Below are 20,186 nucleotides of genomic sequence, written 5' to 3' on the forward strand. Positions count from 1 at the left end.
ATTCCAGCAACACTCTCCATTCTCATTTCATAACATCTATCACTCATTAACAAATCACTTTGGGAGTGGCGACCCCATCGTACTAATAGCCTATGTCTGGTTCATTCATTACATCCCTGACCCGGTCATTGACTGGAAAACAGGTTGTAGGTTTTCATTTTCATAATAATAAGAAGTATAATAATAATAAGTATTTCTTCTCCACCAATAAAGGTGATTTGTATTGAATAGGTGGATAAGAAATACTTCTTATTATAATTGCTGTGATCAATATCAGACTCTGTCATGGGCTGGAACATAAGGTGTTTTGGGCTAGCTTGCATGCATTGTTATACTCCAAATATATTGGTTTGTTTTGGTCTACCTTGTCAGTACTCATTAGAATAAACATAATTTATTATTTACATAATTATATGTGGTACATGTTTAGGGAATGCTTCCATTCCCTTCATCAGTCACAAATATAAAATTCATTTAGCATGTTTTAAATCTTTCACCATAGAATAATTATTACTTTTACTTAAAATAAACTAAGGTTGGCCACGAACCTACTACGCTGTCATAGCAGGTGGAGTGGTGATACTTGGACATGGCGCATCCCAGTTGGTGGATAGGGGGGTTCCTCACCAGATTACTGATGGACTTGAGTGAAATAAAATAGCTCTCCTGGACCAAACACACTCCACAATTTCATTCATCATCATACCATATTTCATTAATCACCTTTCCAGATCACATCTGGAACTGTAAATCCTGACCATGGTCAGAACTTTGATCAGTGATCAGACAATCAACCAAACATGGAGAGTCTTCTAATGAAAGAATCCACCATCTTGGACATACAACATCGTAGGCCCAAGAAAAGACACAATTTGGATATGGTGGGGTGTCACTTAGAAGATCATGGCGAGTCGGAAAACTGCAGACACAGACTTAAATTCAGTAAACCAGGGAAAATTTCTTTCTTTGCAATATTAAACATAAACTCGATAATGAAAATTGGAAAGTTGAACCACTTAACAGATGTAATGGATCAACACAGGATTCTGATAACAGCCCTTTAGGAACTTCAGAACACAGATTGGGACCCACTTGAATCTGGAGGGTATCGTCCTCACAAAGGACCTCGAGGAAAAAGAGTAATGAAGAATGTCCCCTATTCGGAATGGGATTCCTGGTCCATACCAGCATATTAGATTCAGTGGAGGACTTCTCATCAAACTCCCCAAGAATGGCAAGCTTAACGATTAAAATATATAAATTGATTAGTGTTCATGCCCAAACAAATGACAAAAACATGAAAAATAAGGAAGAAACTGAAATATTTTGGGAAGAGCTTGACCAACTGATATCAATTATCCCTGACAACCATGTTAAAATAATGCTTGGAGATTTCAATGCAAAAATTGGACAAGAAAGAAAGTACCGCACAGTGGTAGGTAAATGGCTAGCTCGTAAATTGACAAACAAGAATGGTCAAAGACTAATTGAACTTTGCATGGACCGTGGGCTTATTGTTGAAACCACAAGATTTAAGAGAAAACTGCACAAGTTAATGACTTGGAAATGCCTTAATGTTAAAATGGGTGAGTTTCTGATAGACACTGTAGCAATGGATAAAATATACAACAAAGAAATCTATAATGTCAAAGTCCTTCGTAGGGTGGACATCGATTCAGACCACTGTTTTTCAAAGATAAAAATCAAGTTAACCCCAAGAAAGAAATACCAACCACCGAAATCCACTAAGAGGAGGATATAAGTATACTCCACCCACACTCATGATGAAAAATAAACAAGGGAAACTAGCACACAATAATCAAGAGAATGCCAAAATTCTAGCCGATCACTTCAAAGAATTACTAAATGCTGAGGAACCAAAAGAATACTTAGAATTTGATCCTTATTCAAAAAATAAAACAAGTATAGAAAAGGTTATACCACCAGATTTCAATGAAGTAATCAAAGCGATTGTTTGGCTCAAGGACTACAAGCCAGCAGGAGAGAATCAAGTGGTTGCAGAGCTGTGGAAGAATGCAAATAAACAAACACTTCAAAACCTCCACAAACACTTCATAGACATCTGGAATTCTGAAAAACTGCTTGAAGAATGGAACACAGCTATAATTCATCCAATACACAAAAAGGGAGATAGATTGGATCCAAATAATTATGGGGGATTTCTTTACTTGATGTCACATATAAAATCCTGTCTAGAATTATCTTAATAAGAATTCAGGAACAACTCGACCAAGAACTTGGAGAATATCGGGGAGGATTTCGACCTGGAAGAAGGTATCCAGATCAAATCATCTGTCTTAAATGGATCATGAAACATCAAAGAGTGAGAAAAAAAGTTAGTCATCACTTTTGTTGACTTCAAGAAAGCATATGACAGCATCCATCGTCAGTCATTACTTAAAATTATCAAGGATTTTGTATTACACCTGAAACTATCAACCTTATTGGAATTACCATTAGGAACACTAAATCAAAAGTTACATTCAGAGGGGAGTTGTCGAGTCATTTGAAATCCGGACTGGACTTTCGACAGGGTGACGGTCTCTCACCATTACTATTTAACGGCACACTGGAGAAAATCATGTGAAAGTGGACTGAGAAATGCCAACCAAACATCAAGATTGGCAAAAATATCAAACTCAATTGCCTGGCATTTTCAGATGGCCTTGTGCTGCTTGCAAATAGTGTGGTGGAGGCTAAATACCAAATTGAAGAACTCAAAAAAATAGTAGCAAAAGTTGGACTACAAATCTCATTTGAAAAGATGGAAATGATGCCATCCTTCAAGGTTGAAACACCAACTATCACACTGAATAATAATAACAAACAAATTAAGATTGTAAATTAATTCAAGTATCTTGGGGAGATTATTACTTGGAACTTAAATGAGAAAATATCAGTAGAAAATAGAACAACTAAATTGAAACAAACACAACGTACCACTTGGCTAACCTACAAGAAGAAATATATCTCGATAAATGCAAAAATTCAAACACTACAGCTCTGTTATTAAACCTGAAGCAACCTATGCTAGTGAAGCACTATTCACTTTGAACACCAAATCAACAACAACAGAAGACAGAAATAAGAATCCTTAGAATAACAACCATAAACAAAAAAACATCAAGTAGATGGACATTGGCGATTATTACCTAATGAAGTTGTATACTAGGAAACTGAATCAATAATAGACACAATGCAGAAAAGGAGGGTTGCATTTTTCTGCCACATATCAAGACTACCAGAAACCAGGGTACTGAAACATCTTTTCAACTACTTTTGGAAAAGTAAAACCAAGAATAATTGGTTCAAAGAAGTCCAAGATGATTTAGATGAGTTAGGCTTGGCAGTACAGCAAATTGAAGACCGAGAAGAGAAGAGAAGAGGATCATGAGAAACAGAGACTTGAGATTTAAACTGAAAACTTTTACACGCAAACAGTACACCATGACTGATGAAGAAAGGGCAACCAGGTCAGAAAGAAAAGAAGTTCTGGGAGCAGAAGAAAAGCCAAATTTGTAGTTAATACTCTTAGGACTTAAATGTATATGGGTTGATTAAAGTGCTCCAATGTGGGCATAAAATAAAAAAAAAAAAAAAAAAAATAAGGTTGGAGATCCTAAGCTGTACATTCTTGCCTGTCCTTAAACAGTTGTCATAATATTAATACTCTACAATAATATTTCAAGTAAGTCCATTTGTGCATAAAATAATTTGTTAAAACTTATGATGCATATGGCCCTTTAGTGCATCAAATCCTTGTTGAATGGAGCATTCCAATGATAAATCGTCTAACGTGCATATGTCTGTCGTAACAAGGCGTATTCTTTAAAGTAATAACTGCAAAAGATTTGTCTACCAGGTTGTGTGTGCTTCTTCAATATCTACAAAAAGTAGTAATAATGAAGATAAAATGATAATAACCCTACTGAAACTTTACATAATAAAACACAGACACATAGTGAGCAAAAGCTTACATTCATGTGAGACAAATGAGAAACCCACTCAGACGGCAAGTTCGTCAATTTGAATCGCGCTCCTGGAAGTAACAAAGTGACCTTATTTCCTCGAAAAGAAAAATTTTCTCCACCAATCTGATTGCGCCATTGTTTTTAATATAACATGAAGAGCACCCCTGATTTTTTTGTTGGTGTAGTTCTGGTACACCCTGTAAATGGACCTCCCTTTGTTGATTTCAGTGGATCGTATAACTTTCTCTAAGTCGCACTGAAGAGTAATTTTGACAGTACATCACCTTGTCTGAGTCCTAGTTTTAACTTCAAAGGGTTATAATATATTTCCTTGCTGTTTTATTTTTTATTACTGTACTTAGATCTGGTTTTCTTTAATGTCATCTTTACTAAGCTTACAAGCTCGAGTGTTGCAATGTACAACCAAAGCATCAATACACTATTGCAAACCTGCTTAAAGTCAATAAACTGTTGATGTAAAATAATGTTTTATTTGTAACATTTTTCCATCTTGTTTGAGGCAGATCTACCACTCCTAAATCCTCAGTGGTAATCCCCCAGTGCACTTTACATAAATGCTTAATATTGTAATTAGTTATAGGATACCCAGTAATAAACAAGTAATATTCTTAAAAATAATAAAAATGGTGACTTCTTCATAGACGAAACAGGAATTAAAATGTTCAACCGTTCTATCACTTCATCATGCATATGGCCCTTTAGTGCGTCAAATCCTTGTTGAATGGAGCATTCCAATGATAAATCGTCTAACGTGCATATGTCTGTCATACAAGGTGTATTCTTTAAAGTTATAACTGCAAAACATTTGTCTATCAGGTTGTGTGTGCTTCTTCAATATCTACAAAAAGTAGTAATAATAAAGATAAAATGATAATAACCCTACTGAAACTTTACATCATTCAAGGCCTTGTTTGTTAAAGGAGTAATGGATTTTCTTTTTATTACTAGGAATATATTTCTCCAAATAGTGAAAATCTCTCTGTCTCGCCAGGGTTATCTGCTACGGGATGGGGGTGGGGTAGACCAGGCAGCCAGCATCTCAACACTGAATGTTGGGCTGGAGTAAATAACCCAACTCTCTAAAAGGACCAACAACTTTGGGCAGAGGAACTCCTTTAATTTGGATGCTGGTTTCCTAGTGGAGGAAATGCCACTGAATTCCAGCAGTATCTGTTCTCCAGGTCAGGGACAGTTGCAAAAGATGTTTGTTCTCCAGGATAGGGGTGGCCTCATTAAAATCTGGGAGTTAGGTATAAAATATCTTCAGGTGTGGGGAGTCAATCGCAATGATAGCCTACGTGAAGCATCAGAGTGGATCAGAACAAAGATCCGAGGAGTATCCCAGAAGCAATGTGCTTCTCTTGTGTCTCCAGGGAGGTGCAAGAAGTGGATGAGATCAATGATTCATAGTCCAACCCAGGAGCTCCGTGGATAAGGCTGATGGAGGAAGAAAATGAAGATGATGATGATACTGTACATTAACATCATCATCCTAAACCATCTCCAGTTTCCCGGGTGTGGTATATGAGCCTCCTCCATCTCATTCTGTCCTTGTACCATTCCTCCTCCACCAACTTGTCCCAATCATGACCTCTAGGCAGTACATCGTTGTTAGCTAAATCTATCCATTTCCTTCGTGGCCTTCCCACGGGTCGTCTTCCTTCTACTTTTCTGTCAAATTCCTTCCTTGCGGTTCTGTTAACTGGCATCCTCTTCATGTGACCAAACCACTTCAGTCTTGATATCTGAATCTTATTGAGGAGAGAATCATCTGTTCCTACTTCTTCTCTAATTTTCTCATTCCTAATCTTGTCTTTCCTGGTTTTCTGGATCTTAGTGCGTAGGAATTTCATTTCAGCTGCCTGGAGTTTGGAATTATCTCTATTAGTCAGTGTTGTGGTTTCGAGACTGTATGTAAGAATTGGTGTATGATAGGACTTGTACAATATCATTTTTGTTTTCATAGGTATTTGCTCATCTCACAGCAGGTGTCTTACCTGGTGGTAAAATTGTGTTGCCTTATTGATTCAATTGTTCACCTCATGTTTTGCTAGATTGTCATTTGATAGAAGTATTTGAAGTATTTGAAAACTGGAACTCTGTCCAGTTGGGCTTCATGTAACATGACTGTTGGTTCTGCTCCTTCCCCATACACTTTCATCACCACCGTCTTGGTCTTACTGATGTTTAAACCATATTTCTTAAACTTCTCATTCCAGCTTTGCATTATCTCTCCCAATTCCTCTTCTGAGTCACTCCAGATCGCAACATCATCTGCAAATGTGAAGGCTTTGATATCTCCATGTTCTTTCCTTTTAATAGATTTCATTACTATTATCTGCGCACTTTTTATCGATAGATTTGTGTACGGGTTTGAGGAGTAAGGAGGGAGCAATTCTGGTTCCAGTAGTACTGCCAACTGAATGGAAATTAAATCACAATTGAATCGATAATATGATCGATCGATATGAATTTTGCTAAACTTTTGTTATCCCAAGCCAACAACTGTGTCACACACACATTATATAACATTATATAATATTCTCGATGCGAATCTTATTCCTAGAGTGAATTCTATAGTTTGGCTTTGCTGCATAAATAACAACAGTACTAGTACGTAAAGGATACGCCAGATGTCGCACAGCGATGCATAAGCGCTTCATAGTTTGTGTTTCAGAGGTTGCCAGTACGAATCTCGAAGATTGCCGAGGTCGACCAATTCAGCACTAGGGTGTAAATCTATCCAGAAAAGGTGCGCAGATAATACATCCATCACAATAATAAATAGAAGTCGTGTACATTAACAGATGCCTATTATTCTTGTTACTTTTTCCAGCCAATTATTTTCTTAACCAATTTGTTAGTTAAACTATATTTTTGGTATGATTTCCATGGACTGTTGAAGACTGAAATACCTTTGCCTATTACAGATGTAATTATTTCCAATTAGCTTGTGAGATGTATATTAGTTTCAGGCAGAATTTATATAATGACTAATGTAAGTTTAATGTAAGAATGTTATATAATGTTACAGATTGTGTCATTCTTAATGGACCAACTACCACTGTGCACTTGTGAGGGAATGATCTGGATTGCAACTCAGCTTATTAGCATGATGATGTCTAGAACTGAGCTGCAAGCATCTGCTCAAGTTCTTAAGCCACTGCTGCTTAATTATGCTTGTACATACAATGTTGCAGCCTTCCATATGCTTCTCATGTTGGAGGTAGGAGAAGCTTTCTTACATCAATTGGTGGTCAGTTCTTCATTCTTATTAATTAATGTTATCTCCTTGTAACATTCCAGTCAATGAACATTCAAAATGGCCAAACACAAGGAATAAATATGAGAATTATGAAACTTGGCACACTTGTTCTTAGCTGTGTAGTGAAGATTTTATCAAAAGTCCTGTAAAGTCTGAGGTGAGCTGAACCCACTATCTTGAAAAGAGTTTTCATTTTCTTGTGAATATCTTGAAGCGGTTGGTCATCGTCCAAAAATAGTTATGTCCAAAATTGTTGCTAAAAAAACTTGCTGACAAATAAGGTCCTGTTCAGTGTTTTTAATACTTTGAAATAACAAGGTATCACCATTGTAATTTTTCTTTGATCACAAGATTATATCATCTGAACCATCAGTTGTTAGGGGAAAGAGCTCATAAACATTATTGCAGAGCACAAAATTGTCTGCCCAACTTGGCAGGTTTGATCCCGGCTCAGTCTGGTGGTATTTGAAGGTGCTCAAATACATCAGCCCTGTGTCAGTAGAAATAACTCTCACAGGAGAAAATTATGGTACCTCGGCATCTCTGAAAACCATAAAAGTAGTCAGCAGGACATAAAACCAATAACATTATTATTATTATTATTATTATTATTATTATTATTATTATTATTATTATTATTATTATTATTATTATTATTATTATTATTATTATTATTATTATTATTATTATTATTATTACCAAAAAAATTGAAAAGCCATGCCAACTCATACGTGCTAACTCTCCCAATTTAAGACTCCCAATTTTTCGTCTTTCTTCCCAATCTCCTGATCGCCGGGACCGATCCCCTGATTTTCAGAGCAGTTTCAGTAATTTTCATATTATTTCAAACTCCAGCATGTTTCCTCATTCTATTGATATACGGCTGACTATGGCAATCAATCAATCAATCAATCAATCAATCAATCAATCAATCAATCAATCAATCAATCAATCAATCAATCAATCAATCAATCAATCACTACTGATCTGCATTTAGGGCAGTCGCCCAGGTGGCAGATTCCCTATCTGTTGTTTTCCTAGCCTTTTCTTAAATGATCGCAAAGAAATTGGAAAATTATCGAACATTTCCCATGGTAAGTTATTCCAATCCCTAACTCCCCTTCCTATAAACAAATATTTGCCCCAATTTGTCCTCTTGAATTCCAACTTTATCTTCATATTGTGATCCTTCCTACTTTTAAAGACACCACTCAAACTTATTCGTCTACTGATGTCCTCCCACGCCATCTCTCCTCTGACAGCTCGGAACATACCATTTAATCGAACAGCTCGTCTCCTTTCTCCCAAATTTTCCCAGCCCAAACTTTGCAACATTTTTGTAATGCTACTCTTTTGTCGGAAATCACCCAGAACAAATCGAGCTACTTTTCTTTGGATTTTTTCCAGTTCTTGAATCAAGTAATCCTGGTGAGGGTCCCATACACTGGAACCATACTCTAGTTGGGGTCTTACCAGAGACTTATATGCCCTCTCCTTTACATCCCTGATAGTAGTTCTAATAATCACAACCGGATGGCAGTACGGGGCACATTGGCCAGCCATGTGCTCTTCTTTGGTCTGTAATACAGTCAAATACTCAAATAGCGTAATAATAGGAAGTGGAAGTTGCAAGCAAGTAACCTAACCTCAGAAGTAGCACATCATGGATGTCTATCCAGGGCAGGACCTGCATAAGTGCTCGTGTTACGTCATGTAGTAGTGCTTCTTGGTTGTATGTCTTAATATTTGTTTAGGTCAAAATGTCAAAAAAAGAAATATGATACAGTGTTTAAAAGCGCTCATAGGGAAGAGTTTCCGTGATTCAGTGAATCCAGGAAGGGACCAACATTCACATTCTGTACCATATGTAGGTGTGATTTTTCAGTTGCATATGGCAGGAAGTGAGATATGCTCAAACATGTGCAAATGAAAAAAACATAAGGAGAGTGTCCAGTGTGTAGAAAGAATCACTCAATCAGAAACTGAGCTTTTCATGTAAAAACCAAGATGTAAATCCTGTGATGAATGCTGAGGCTTTATTTACGTCATTTATAGTAGAACACAATTGCCTGTAAATTGTGCCGACCACGCGGGGCCTTTGTTTCGGAAAATGTTTCCTGATTTGGAAATCACTAAATGATATGGGTGTGCTAGAACAAAAACAGCAGCTATCATTACAGAAATGTGCATGGAAGTAAGGGCGACAATTGGATCATATTTCCAGGTGAATGCATTTTCTGTTGCTACTGATGGTAGCAATAATAGCGACTTGAAAATATATCCTATTGTAATATTTTTTAGGCCTGAAGTCAATGAAATTCAGAGTTGTCTACTCTCTGTGCCTAATTTAGAAGGGGATGCTACTGGAGCTAACATTGCCAATCTTTTGCTCTCAGCTTTTCAGGAATTCTGCATTCCACTAAAAAACTGCCTAGTTCTTGGTGCTGATAATGCTCCAGTAATGGCAGGATTAAAGAATGGTGTGGCTGGATGTTTGAAGCGGGAAAATAGTAACATTATAGTAAAATTATGTGTGGTCAGTGTGGGAAGAGCGAGCAGCAGAAAGAGGAGAGACAAGGACTGACATAAAAACACAAAAGGACAAGGATAATCTCCACACTTTCATAAACTGCTGTCTTCAAATAGGCTCTGTATATATAGGGTGAGCCAATAGGAAAGGGCAATATTCTAGGATGTGATAGTACTGGTAATTTTGATCAAAAAGTTCATATGAACATGGGGTCAATATAAGATGGTTGTTGATATAGTCCTGTTTCGATATAAACATTGATAACCTGGGAAAATAAGTTTATTGTTTTATGTTTCTCTTTCTTTCCATAGCAATAATAACAAGATTACAGTACACAACCTTTTTTTTTTTTTTCATATCATGTCATTTTTTGGTCCAGGGACAATGATTTCACAATGAATTCTCAAAGATCCCACCATTGACCTCAATGCATTTGTCACGTCACTGAAGAATACCATGTGTTGCCCATCAAAGATCATTGTGACATTCCCATACATCAGCTAAAGTATCCATTACACGAGCGAGCAGTTCATTTCATGTATTAACTTTTCTTCTGTAGACTTCACTCTTTACCCAACCCCATAAACAATAATCTAAGGGATTGAGTGAGGGAGACCTGTGTGGTCAGAGAAAGGTACTACCATGACCAATTCATTGATTAGGAAATGTGATATTAATATGCTCCCTTACCTGGTGCCAATAATGAGGGGCTTCATCATGGTGCAAGTACAAAACAAGATGTATAGCCAAAGGAACACAGGGGCTAGGAACTAGAAATGAGCTCGTCGGGGACTGAGAAGAGATGGATGTAGAAGAACTGGGATTGATAAGGAGAGAGCCTATCTGTTAGAAGACATCAGTGTATGAAGATGCAGAGATTGTCTGCGTCCATTTGTATTTTGATGTTGTCTCCTCTTTCTATTGCTCCCTCTTCCCACACTGAGCGGCTGTTATGTTCATCCTGTTTTGTGTTCCTTTTCTTGTTCCTGTCTTTCTGCAATGACTTAATGTAGCAATGGTGTATTTGTCAGTTATATGTTTTTCAGAAGAATCTTGGCAATATCTTATTTCAAGAACAAGATCGCAACTTGATGCTGCAGCAGCTGTGTGTTAACTCAAATCACCCTGCCCTGCCAGCTTGTACTAAGCTCATTTATCTGGATTACCTGCGTGACTACCTCTCGCAGATTCCTCAGAAGACTACTAGTTTGCTAAATGCAGCTATCTTCCTTCCAGGCTGTTTTGATGGTCCTGAGACTCAGCTCAAGAAGTTACAGCTGCTCAGTACATTATTGAAACATGAACCAGGTAGGTCCATTTTCAGGAATCAGGAGATTATAATTGTTATGCAAGGCTGTTGTTTGATATTGTTTATTTGGCTGTCTTTCCAAATCTTCCATTTCCTCACATCTTTGACAAATCTATCTTTCCTTTCATGTATGGTGTTATCTCCAAAAGCTTTAGTTTTCCCATATGAAAATAAATACAGTAGAAGTCCATTATAGCGAGAAATCATAACCGTGAAAAATTTACTTGCAGTAGGCCCTAGTGGATTGACATTATATCCGATTTTTCATAGAATTCGGAAGGAATAACAATGTTTTTAAAAAAGTTAAAATCATTATGAAACGGTGATCAGTTTGCTAAAATATTGTTTTCGTGGATGATTTCCACTCTGCAGCTTACTCGTCAATTATTTTTCTAATTCTGATACTATGTGAATGGGCATGTTCAAATTCATTCTTAAAAATTGCAGTACTGTAGAATCACACCAGAGGCTTCTGTATCAAACATTCCAATTTACTTACTCAAACAGCATCACCTAACCATACTTCACCGTTTATGTATCACAAAAACATATTTCAAGCCCCAGTAGAGTAATGATAAACTTTTCGCTATACATAGTAACCAGACATGAGAATAATATAACGTAACCTCTGAAATTAGTGATGCACCCTGCCATATATTGGGAAGTATTATGCTACATTCTTACTCAATTTCAGTATCTGTGATAGTATTAAAATTAAGTGATTGTTTACTTCAGCTTTTATTTCTGACAAGTTAAAAACTGTTTCCACCACATTATTTACACTTTTATTAAGACATTTTCTCCTCTTTTGTATCGAACTTGGTTTGTTTACACTATGATATAGATGTTGATTCCCATAGGTCCAATAACGGACCATTTATATTGGAATTGTTTACACTAGTTGATGGATATTACTAATCGACTTTTGCAGTGCCTTCGAATATCAACTATAGAGCTCGCTAGTGCCTGTAGCGAGAAATTGATACGGAAGATCGATCGCATTCAGTATAATAATTGGAGTGCAGCATAAATGTCAAGAATGGAAAAAATTACGCATGCTCCATTTCTCATAATATTGGATGAATTGGTGGAAGGGTTCTCATTGTAACTGAAGTATATTACAGTTTAATAGAGGAATGTTCAAGGGACATGAAAAAACTGTCGTTACAACAGCGTTCTCACTATATGCCTTACTTGCTATAGTGGGCTTCCACTGTAACGTATAATCCCAAATACCACCACCCACCAAATAAGACCCACACCCTGAATTTCTAATGACAAAAAGATTCACGTATTTACTTTCCAGTTTAGTTTTTTTTTTTTAAACAATTTGTTTTACATTGCACCGACACAGACAGGTCATATGGCGACAATGAGATAGGAAAGGGTTAGGAGTAAGACGGAAGCGGCTGTGGCCTAAATTAAGGTACAGCCTGTGTGAAACTAGAAAACCTCAGAAAACCATTTTCAGGGCTGCCGACAGGTGAGGAATTAAACCTGGGGCCCCAGGTAAAGGGCAGGCCTGCCACCCCTTCACTGTTGAGCAAGCACTGTATAAATAATGCCTTAATAAACTTGAATGTTTTAGAAGAAATTCTGTGAACAAAGAAAATTGGAATACAGTGCATAATGTCAGGGAACAGGCTAACCTCCAGTTACTGCACAGTATATCATCTGTATAGGACGAGCATAATTCAGTATTATGTTCTATTTGAATACCGTATTTACAGTGCGAGCCTCAGTCGAGTTGCTGGTTATCCACTGTGCCGTGTCTGGGCAGGTGGATGATGTAATAGCTTGCTCAGTGATGTCACTGTCTCAGCTAGTCTATGATAAGCTTCCATACAGCGTACAGCATGATTGCTTCTTATACAGCTCGGTTTAGTGCATTTCATAGCTTCTGAATTAATTGTTGAACTGTGTACAGTATTTTCATGTGCTGTAGATTTTTAAAGTACAAATTTGCTGGGAAAGTGAGAGGAGAATTCCACAAAAAAATTCCTGGAGCATGAGTGCCAACATGTTATGGAATTAAGAAAATTGTGAATAAATTCAAAACAGTTCAATGCTAAACAAGAAGAATTGAACGATCAACTGTCATAACTGATGAAAAAATCAGGATATTTGTGAAAGACTTGACCAATCCCTCTGAAAATCTGTAAGGAAACTGGTTCAGCAAAGAGAGGTTTCATATTTTTCTCCATGGCAGGCATAAAAAAGAGAAGTGCAAAGTTTAAGCAGTTGGTTTCTTCATTCTGTCAACAGTGGTGAATTAAATCCTGAATTAGTGCTGTTTTCTGATGAGGCATGGTTTTATTTGCATGGATGTGTAGATTCACAAAATAACAGGTATTGGTCACATGAGAATCCAAAAACAATTCATGGAACTCTACTTCATGACCGTAAAATAGAAGTTTGGTACGCGTTTAGTGCTAAAAGAATTGTAGGGCCAATTTTTTTTAACACCTCCATTAATTCTGCTAACGGCCGTAGCCGTGTTGAAACACCGGATCCCATGAGATCTTCAAAGTTAAGCAACATTGGGTGTGGTCAAGATTTGGATGGGTTGCCACGCGCTGTTGGTGGGTGATAAGGAAATGGAGGAGTGGAAAGGAGCTGGCCACCCTACCGCACGTAAACTCTGGCTCAGGCACACCTCTGCAGAGTTTCGGACCTGCCTTCGGGCAGAATACACCCTTACCTTACCTTCCCATTAATTCTGACTGATACATAGAATTAATACTGAGCATGTTTTTTTCCTCAACTGACTGAACAGGAAATGTCACTCGGATATTTCCAGTGAGATGGGGGCTACAACATTTATCGCTTGTAATTCAATTAATTCATTGTGTGATGATTTTGGGGACAGAATAATTAGGCAGGTTTATGGCCAGCTTGTCCTCCCAATAGATGTAACCTCCACACCCATATAAGAACTGAAAAATGCAATTTGCAACAAAAGTTTGAAGTTTCTTGAGGCTAAATTGCAGAAAGTGAACGGGAATATCATCACATGCTACAATGGTTGTCTGCGGGGAGAATACTTTCAATACTTACTATAATGGAATAAGTTTTAATGTTTGCTATCTATTTTTCAATCTTATTATCCATTTATCGAAGTTGGTAGGTTTTGTACAGGTGTATGGGAATGGTGTCACAGTGACTGCACTCTCGTTTACCAATACTGTGACATGCAGGAAGGATGGCAACCCTTTCAGGACTTCACTCTATATGTCTGCTCTACAATTACTGTATAATCTCTCCTAGGCACTATTCCTCAGTGATAATATAGTTTATTGCCTCTTTCTATGTCCATCACATGCAAGTTAACCTACTGTACCTTCAAAGTTCTGCTTTCCATTGTCTCACAGCTTGTATGCATGGCTCCCTATCTGAATCTGGATCCTCTCTTTCTTTTCTATCAGCATCCTTTGGGCAGTATTCTGGCTTAAACAATACATATCAAATACACTTATTAAGAAGTGACCTTGCTATCCTTTGTAGATTTCTTTCTTGTTTCAAGATAGAAGATATTTTTATCTCATATATTCTTGTCCTGTTGCAGGATCAACTGAACTTTTATTCAAGGCTGTGGATTGTGTTCAGAAACAAATGAGGATAAGAAGCTCATTGAAATTAAGGTCAGCTCTTGTAAGGATATTATACAAATATTTGAGTGATCAGCAGACTTCTGAAATGGAAGACAAAATATGTGGGTAAGAACTGGTATATTGGTGCTTTTTTTGAAATTACTTAGATTTGAATCTGTAACGTGAGGCTCAGAATGTGATATGTATATTACTGTTGTTTTCATCTTCATTGCTTTCCATTTCATCACTTCAGCTATCAAATATACCTATTGCAGTAATACTAATACATGTTTCTATTTGAAATAACTGATACTCAGGAGAGTATTTTTCCTAAATATTTTGTTATTCCTGATTTTCTTTTAGAGCTCTTTTAACTTCGGCTGTTGAAGACGTAACTATGGCTCCATTTGTTTTGAATTTTATTCAGAAAGTTCAGGAGACATTCCGAGCCTCTTCTATTCCTGCATCCTTGTTGACATCTCTCGTTGTTGCCTACACAAAACCAGACAGCCCTGCAACTCTCTCTACACTCCATTTTGTTTTAGATGTATTCCTGGCTGCAGTGTTACAGAATTATAATATTGATTATCCAAAGGTAAAACACTCAGTTATTTACTATAGTACCTGTACTCGCAGAATAACTTTGAACATGGAGGAGGAGTTTGTTTGATTCCCTCACCACATAGCAGCTATCCAGTAAGAATTTGCAGCATATCACAGCATTGCCTGACTTGCTGGGCTTTTATAATGGATATTGCTGTTATAAAGAGATAAAGTTTGTACAGTTGTCCAGGCTAATGTCAAAAACTGCTGGACAGATTTTGATTAAACTTTTGCTAATGTATTTTTTTAGGATTGTAGGAGTAATGTAGGCTAGGTATTATTTTGTTGTGACAAGTGTTAAATGAGCACTAAACAGAATTTGCCCCTTATCTCTTAGAACATAACAGTGCTTTGCTTTGATGCCATAAGCTTGAATTGACATAATCTCTGCTGCACTCTTGATGCCAAGGAGGGCAGAACAGGCCACTCTCTTATAAGGTACTTGATGTAAGAAGTCCAAAGAGTGCAAAAAGCTGTCAAATTTTGAAATATTATGGTTATCTGCTCAATATTGAACATTCAGTAAAATGTCTGATCCCTGATCATATTTATAAACAACAACCTACCTCAGAAATGCACAATCTACAAATAATACCGTTGGCATTTTGCTACCATCATTCAACTCAAGGGTAATTTGGTCGAGGCATATTGTCTCTTGGTTTTTAGCTATATTTGCTTTGAGGTTTCCTGTGATATATTACAGCTGCACTGGCCTGTCATGCCTTTTTAGAGTGCATGTTTTAATTATTTTAATTATTAAATATGCCTAAAACCGAATTTATCTAAAAAGTCTTCAAAAGTGGGGCAAAAATACACTGCAAATATAACATGAGAAACATATGGAGTATCAAGCTCATCTGTTTCAAGTATTGACATCTTGACACACTAAAGTTAGGAACTCTAATTATGTTGTTGTGTAACTTGAATCCACTCAGTCTGTGTAAAGAGACCAAGTGGTAGGGAAAGATATTGCACATCATCGAAGCCATCATCCTTATTGGACCAGCAACAGATGAGCTCGTCTACATACCTCACAGTTTGATAATCTCTGCAGGCTTATCATTTCAATTTAACCCATATGCACCCACCCGCCCTTTGCTCCGACATTGCTAGGAATCCGCAAACATTTTAGTATGCAACCTGGATGTTGCAAGCTTTCGGTTAAAACAGTATAGTGCGTGATTGACAGCGTGTATTATCACGGGACCTGTTTTTATCATTTTTTATCATTGTTTTATATTATTGGAAATTCCACACTATTGCTCATGACACAAAAAACAGAACAATACAGAAATATAACATATAAAAATCCCTTTGAAATCTTAAATTTTTCATTATCTCACCTCGGAAGTTCTTTAGAGTGTGTTATGGCCTTAATTATACGACAAGAGCCTAACATTTGCCTGATTTTAAAATAAGGAAATAATAGGAAACCAATACAACATGAGCCTAACATTTTCTTGATTTGGAAATAAGAAACTAATGGGAAACAAATCACGAGTAAGCAAATGATGAGATTCGAACCTATATCCCAAATACAAACTTACAGCCGGATGTCTCACTCGGTGTATTATTATTATTATCATCATCATCATCATCATCATCATCATCATCATCATCATCATCATCATCATCGTCATCATTATTATTATTATTATTATTATTATTATTATTATTATTATTATTATTATTATTATTATTATTATTATTATTATTCAGTCTGAGGATCAGTAGTAAAGTGTTCACATCCAGGTACCAAGATCGTAGGTTCAAATCCGGCAGTCGCAATCGGATCTTGAGGGGCGGGAGAAAGTTCATTCGGCATTCCATGTCGTATGATATTACTACGCGAAAGATCTCTGGTGGTATATTTCGTGTTCATTCATGCACAGGATCACTGATAATTTCTTCCTCAATAACACTACTGAAATCAGAGCCTAAAACATCAAATATGCTTTAAATTTCGCTATTACTGAGCATTTCGCGCGAGCAAGCAACTTCCTTCTCAGCCATCTTGTCAACAACAGAATACAGATTTCTCGATCGATATTTTAATCAATTCTCTTTGTCAAGGAAGCATACCAGAGCACTCTGGTGACACTTTGAGTCACTAAGAACAGATTTCAAATAGAAATGTTTCCAGAAAAAGCCAAAAGGTCACAAATGTCTCCAATATGCGACCTTGCATCTCGGCGTACCAGTCTGCTTGTGGAGTCCTGGCCCAGCCGCTTGAGCGCGTACCAGTCCGCTTACGGGTGCATAGGGGTTAAACGCCTTCATTTTCCTGTAAAAGTTTCTGTCATCATCACATCAATAAATTTGAGGGTTAAACCTTCCCATAATAAAAGGTGTTGAATCAGTAAATTGCAACACATTTTTAAATTCTACCTGAGTAAACCTGCAGGCAAGAGCTATTTCTTTAACTGACTTCAGCATGGACTGTGCTGTGCAAGCTTGACTGGTTTCTTGATATACTCAAAACAGACTTGCTTGTTTTTATTTTGCTGTAATTCTGAAACTGATTATCCAACCCTATGATTTTATGACTAGGTGTTCACAGCTAGCCATATTTTAAAAGGATAGTGTAAATGTGAATATGAAATGAGAATGGTAAGAAACTAGTGAATAAAAGGAAATATGCCAGAAGACCCATGTGGGAGAATTCACTGTGTCTCAGTGAAACATACCAAGATATGTGATACTATTATGATGTTAGATCAAAGTGCTTGAAGTTGAAAATGTGTTCAGTTTATGTTTCCATAACATCTCTTTGCGAACTGAGTAGCATTAGAAATGGTAAAGTTTTATCCATATAGGTAAGAAGTATGATTCTCGATGTTTATGATTTTTTTTATGAGGCATGCATATGCAGAAGTACAGCTCTAGCCTGCCATGTGGGTGTACATGTTAATTCTAACATTTGTTCTGAGGGCAGAAAGATATTGAAATTGGAAATATATCTCAGGTCAGATCTTCTGAGAAACTTTACAGTTAAAAACAAGAAGAAATGTGATCAACTTTGAAAAATATGCTTTACAGTGAATGTTATCTGATATGTACAGTAATATATCAAATGGCTAAGAAATTAATACTCTTAATGAGGGAGAAAATTCAATACAAGAGATCTTCCATGTACAATATTCTGAATATCAATTCTTCGGATCTAAGTTTTTGCTTCCTGTACGTAGTCTTCTAGTAATGAGAACTTTTTGTTCTTTTTCTATCTTGTTGAAACCTGGATTTGTTCTTTTTCTATCTTGTTGAAACCTGGATAAAGCAAAACCACTCTTTGAACAATATAGACAAGATTTATCTGGAATAAGAGACCTCCAGTTACTTATAGGTATAGTTGGCTAGCTGATTGTATGTCATATAGGATTCATGGAAACATAAGATACATAAGAGTAAGTAGGCTTTTTATTTCCAGTCTGAACAACAAATATTGATAATACTATTTGTAAATGATTACTGATAAATTTAAGGATAAGTTGAATGTTATTTTAGGAATTCTATCTGTGACTGGTGTTTGGTCTGAATCGACTCCTAAAGTGGTACGCTGTTGTGACTGACAATGGATAGGATCTCATTCACAAACTGTTTTCAGGCCCTATAATCCATGGCTGTAATTCTTGCATTATGAAGGTTGAATATGTAGTTCGTTGAGTCATTTGTAACTTATTTGGCCCAGGTTTTCTGTGGTGCTATTTGCTGGACTGTTCACTGAGTGGGTCTGTTCCTCCATAGGATCCTGTAAGTTAGCCGGGTAAAATCTACGTTATTTGGCATATATGCTCTAGCTAGCAAAGTCATAAGTTGCTGTTCAAATTTACTTAAAATGACCTCATTTCTGATATAAAACTGAAGTGAGATTCATATAATTTATGCAGACATTGCATTTGGAAGACCTCGAGTTTGACCAGAACAACAGATAATGTTGTAGACATCCTGTACAGGCAGTCCACATTCTGCAATGGCAGGTGGTGACTTTTAAACTACCAGTACTACTAAAAGTTTTCATTACATACCCTTTTGGGGTACAGCGGGCCTCTTAGATGGTAACGCTGTCTCGCAGGCCAGGGAGATTTGTATCTGTGATGTGATTTGCAGAGATGGTGAGGTGGGTGCAGCATTTGCCTTAGTGCAGGAGAGTGGGAAACCACAGAAAACCATTCTTAGGAATGCCAACAGTGGGGACCAGTCCCTCCGCCTCCCGAATGTAGAGCTGCAAGACTAGTAAAATTAGCTGCTCTTAACCCCTATGCACCCGTAAGCGGACTGGTACGCGCTCGAGCGGCTCCAGGACTCCACAAGCGGACTGGTACGCCGGGATGCAAGGTCGCATATTGGAGACATTTGTGACATCTGTTGGCATTTTTCGGAAACATTTCTAATTGAAATCTGTTCTTGGTGTCTCAACGTGTCACCAGAGTGCTCTGATATGCAACTTTGGCAAAGAGAATTGATTAAAATATCGATCGAGAAATCTGTATTCTGTTATTGACAAGATGGCTGACTGAGAAGGAAGTTGCTTGCTCGCGCAAAATGCTCAGTAATAGCGAAATTCAAAGCATATTTGATGTTTTAGGCTCTGATTTCAGCAGTATTAGTGAGGAAGAAGTTATTAGTGATCCTGTGCATGAATGAAAACGAAATATATCACCAGAGATCTTTCGCGTAGTAATATCGTACGACATTGAATGCCGAATGAACTTTCTCCCGCCCCTCAAGATCCGATTGCGACTGCCGGATTTGAACCTACGATCTTGGTACCTGGATGTGAACACTTTACCACTGATCTTCAGAATGAATAATAATAATAATAATAATACACCGAGAGAGACATACGGCTGTAAGTTCGTATTTGGGATATAGGTTC

The 20,186-nt window shown here is 37.1% G+C and overlaps 1 protein-coding gene across 1 annotated transcript in view; it reads left to right on the plus strand.

Annotated features, from left to right (window-relative positions):
- Nucleotides 1–20,186, plus strand: part of LOC136857962 (AP-5 complex subunit beta-1) — a 185,897-nt gene that overhangs the window by 76,064 nt on the left and 89,647 nt on the right. Inside the window, exons 7-10 of the mRNA XM_067137099.2 lie at nucleotides 7,048–7,239; nucleotides 10,855–11,116; nucleotides 14,683–14,833; nucleotides 15,071–15,302. Coding sequence (XP_066993200.2) covers nucleotides 7,048–7,239; nucleotides 10,855–11,116; nucleotides 14,683–14,833; nucleotides 15,071–15,302 — 837 coding nt within the window. The remainder of the gene's footprint in view (nucleotides 1–7,047; nucleotides 7,240–10,854; nucleotides 11,117–14,682; nucleotides 14,834–15,070; nucleotides 15,303–20,186) is intronic.

The sequence above is a fragment of the Anabrus simplex genome, chromosome 1, assembly GCF_040414725.1.
Source record: "Anabrus simplex isolate iqAnaSimp1 chromosome 1, ASM4041472v1, whole genome shotgun sequence".
Taxonomy (NCBI): Eukaryota; Metazoa; Arthropoda; class Insecta; order Orthoptera; family Tettigoniidae; genus Anabrus; species Anabrus simplex.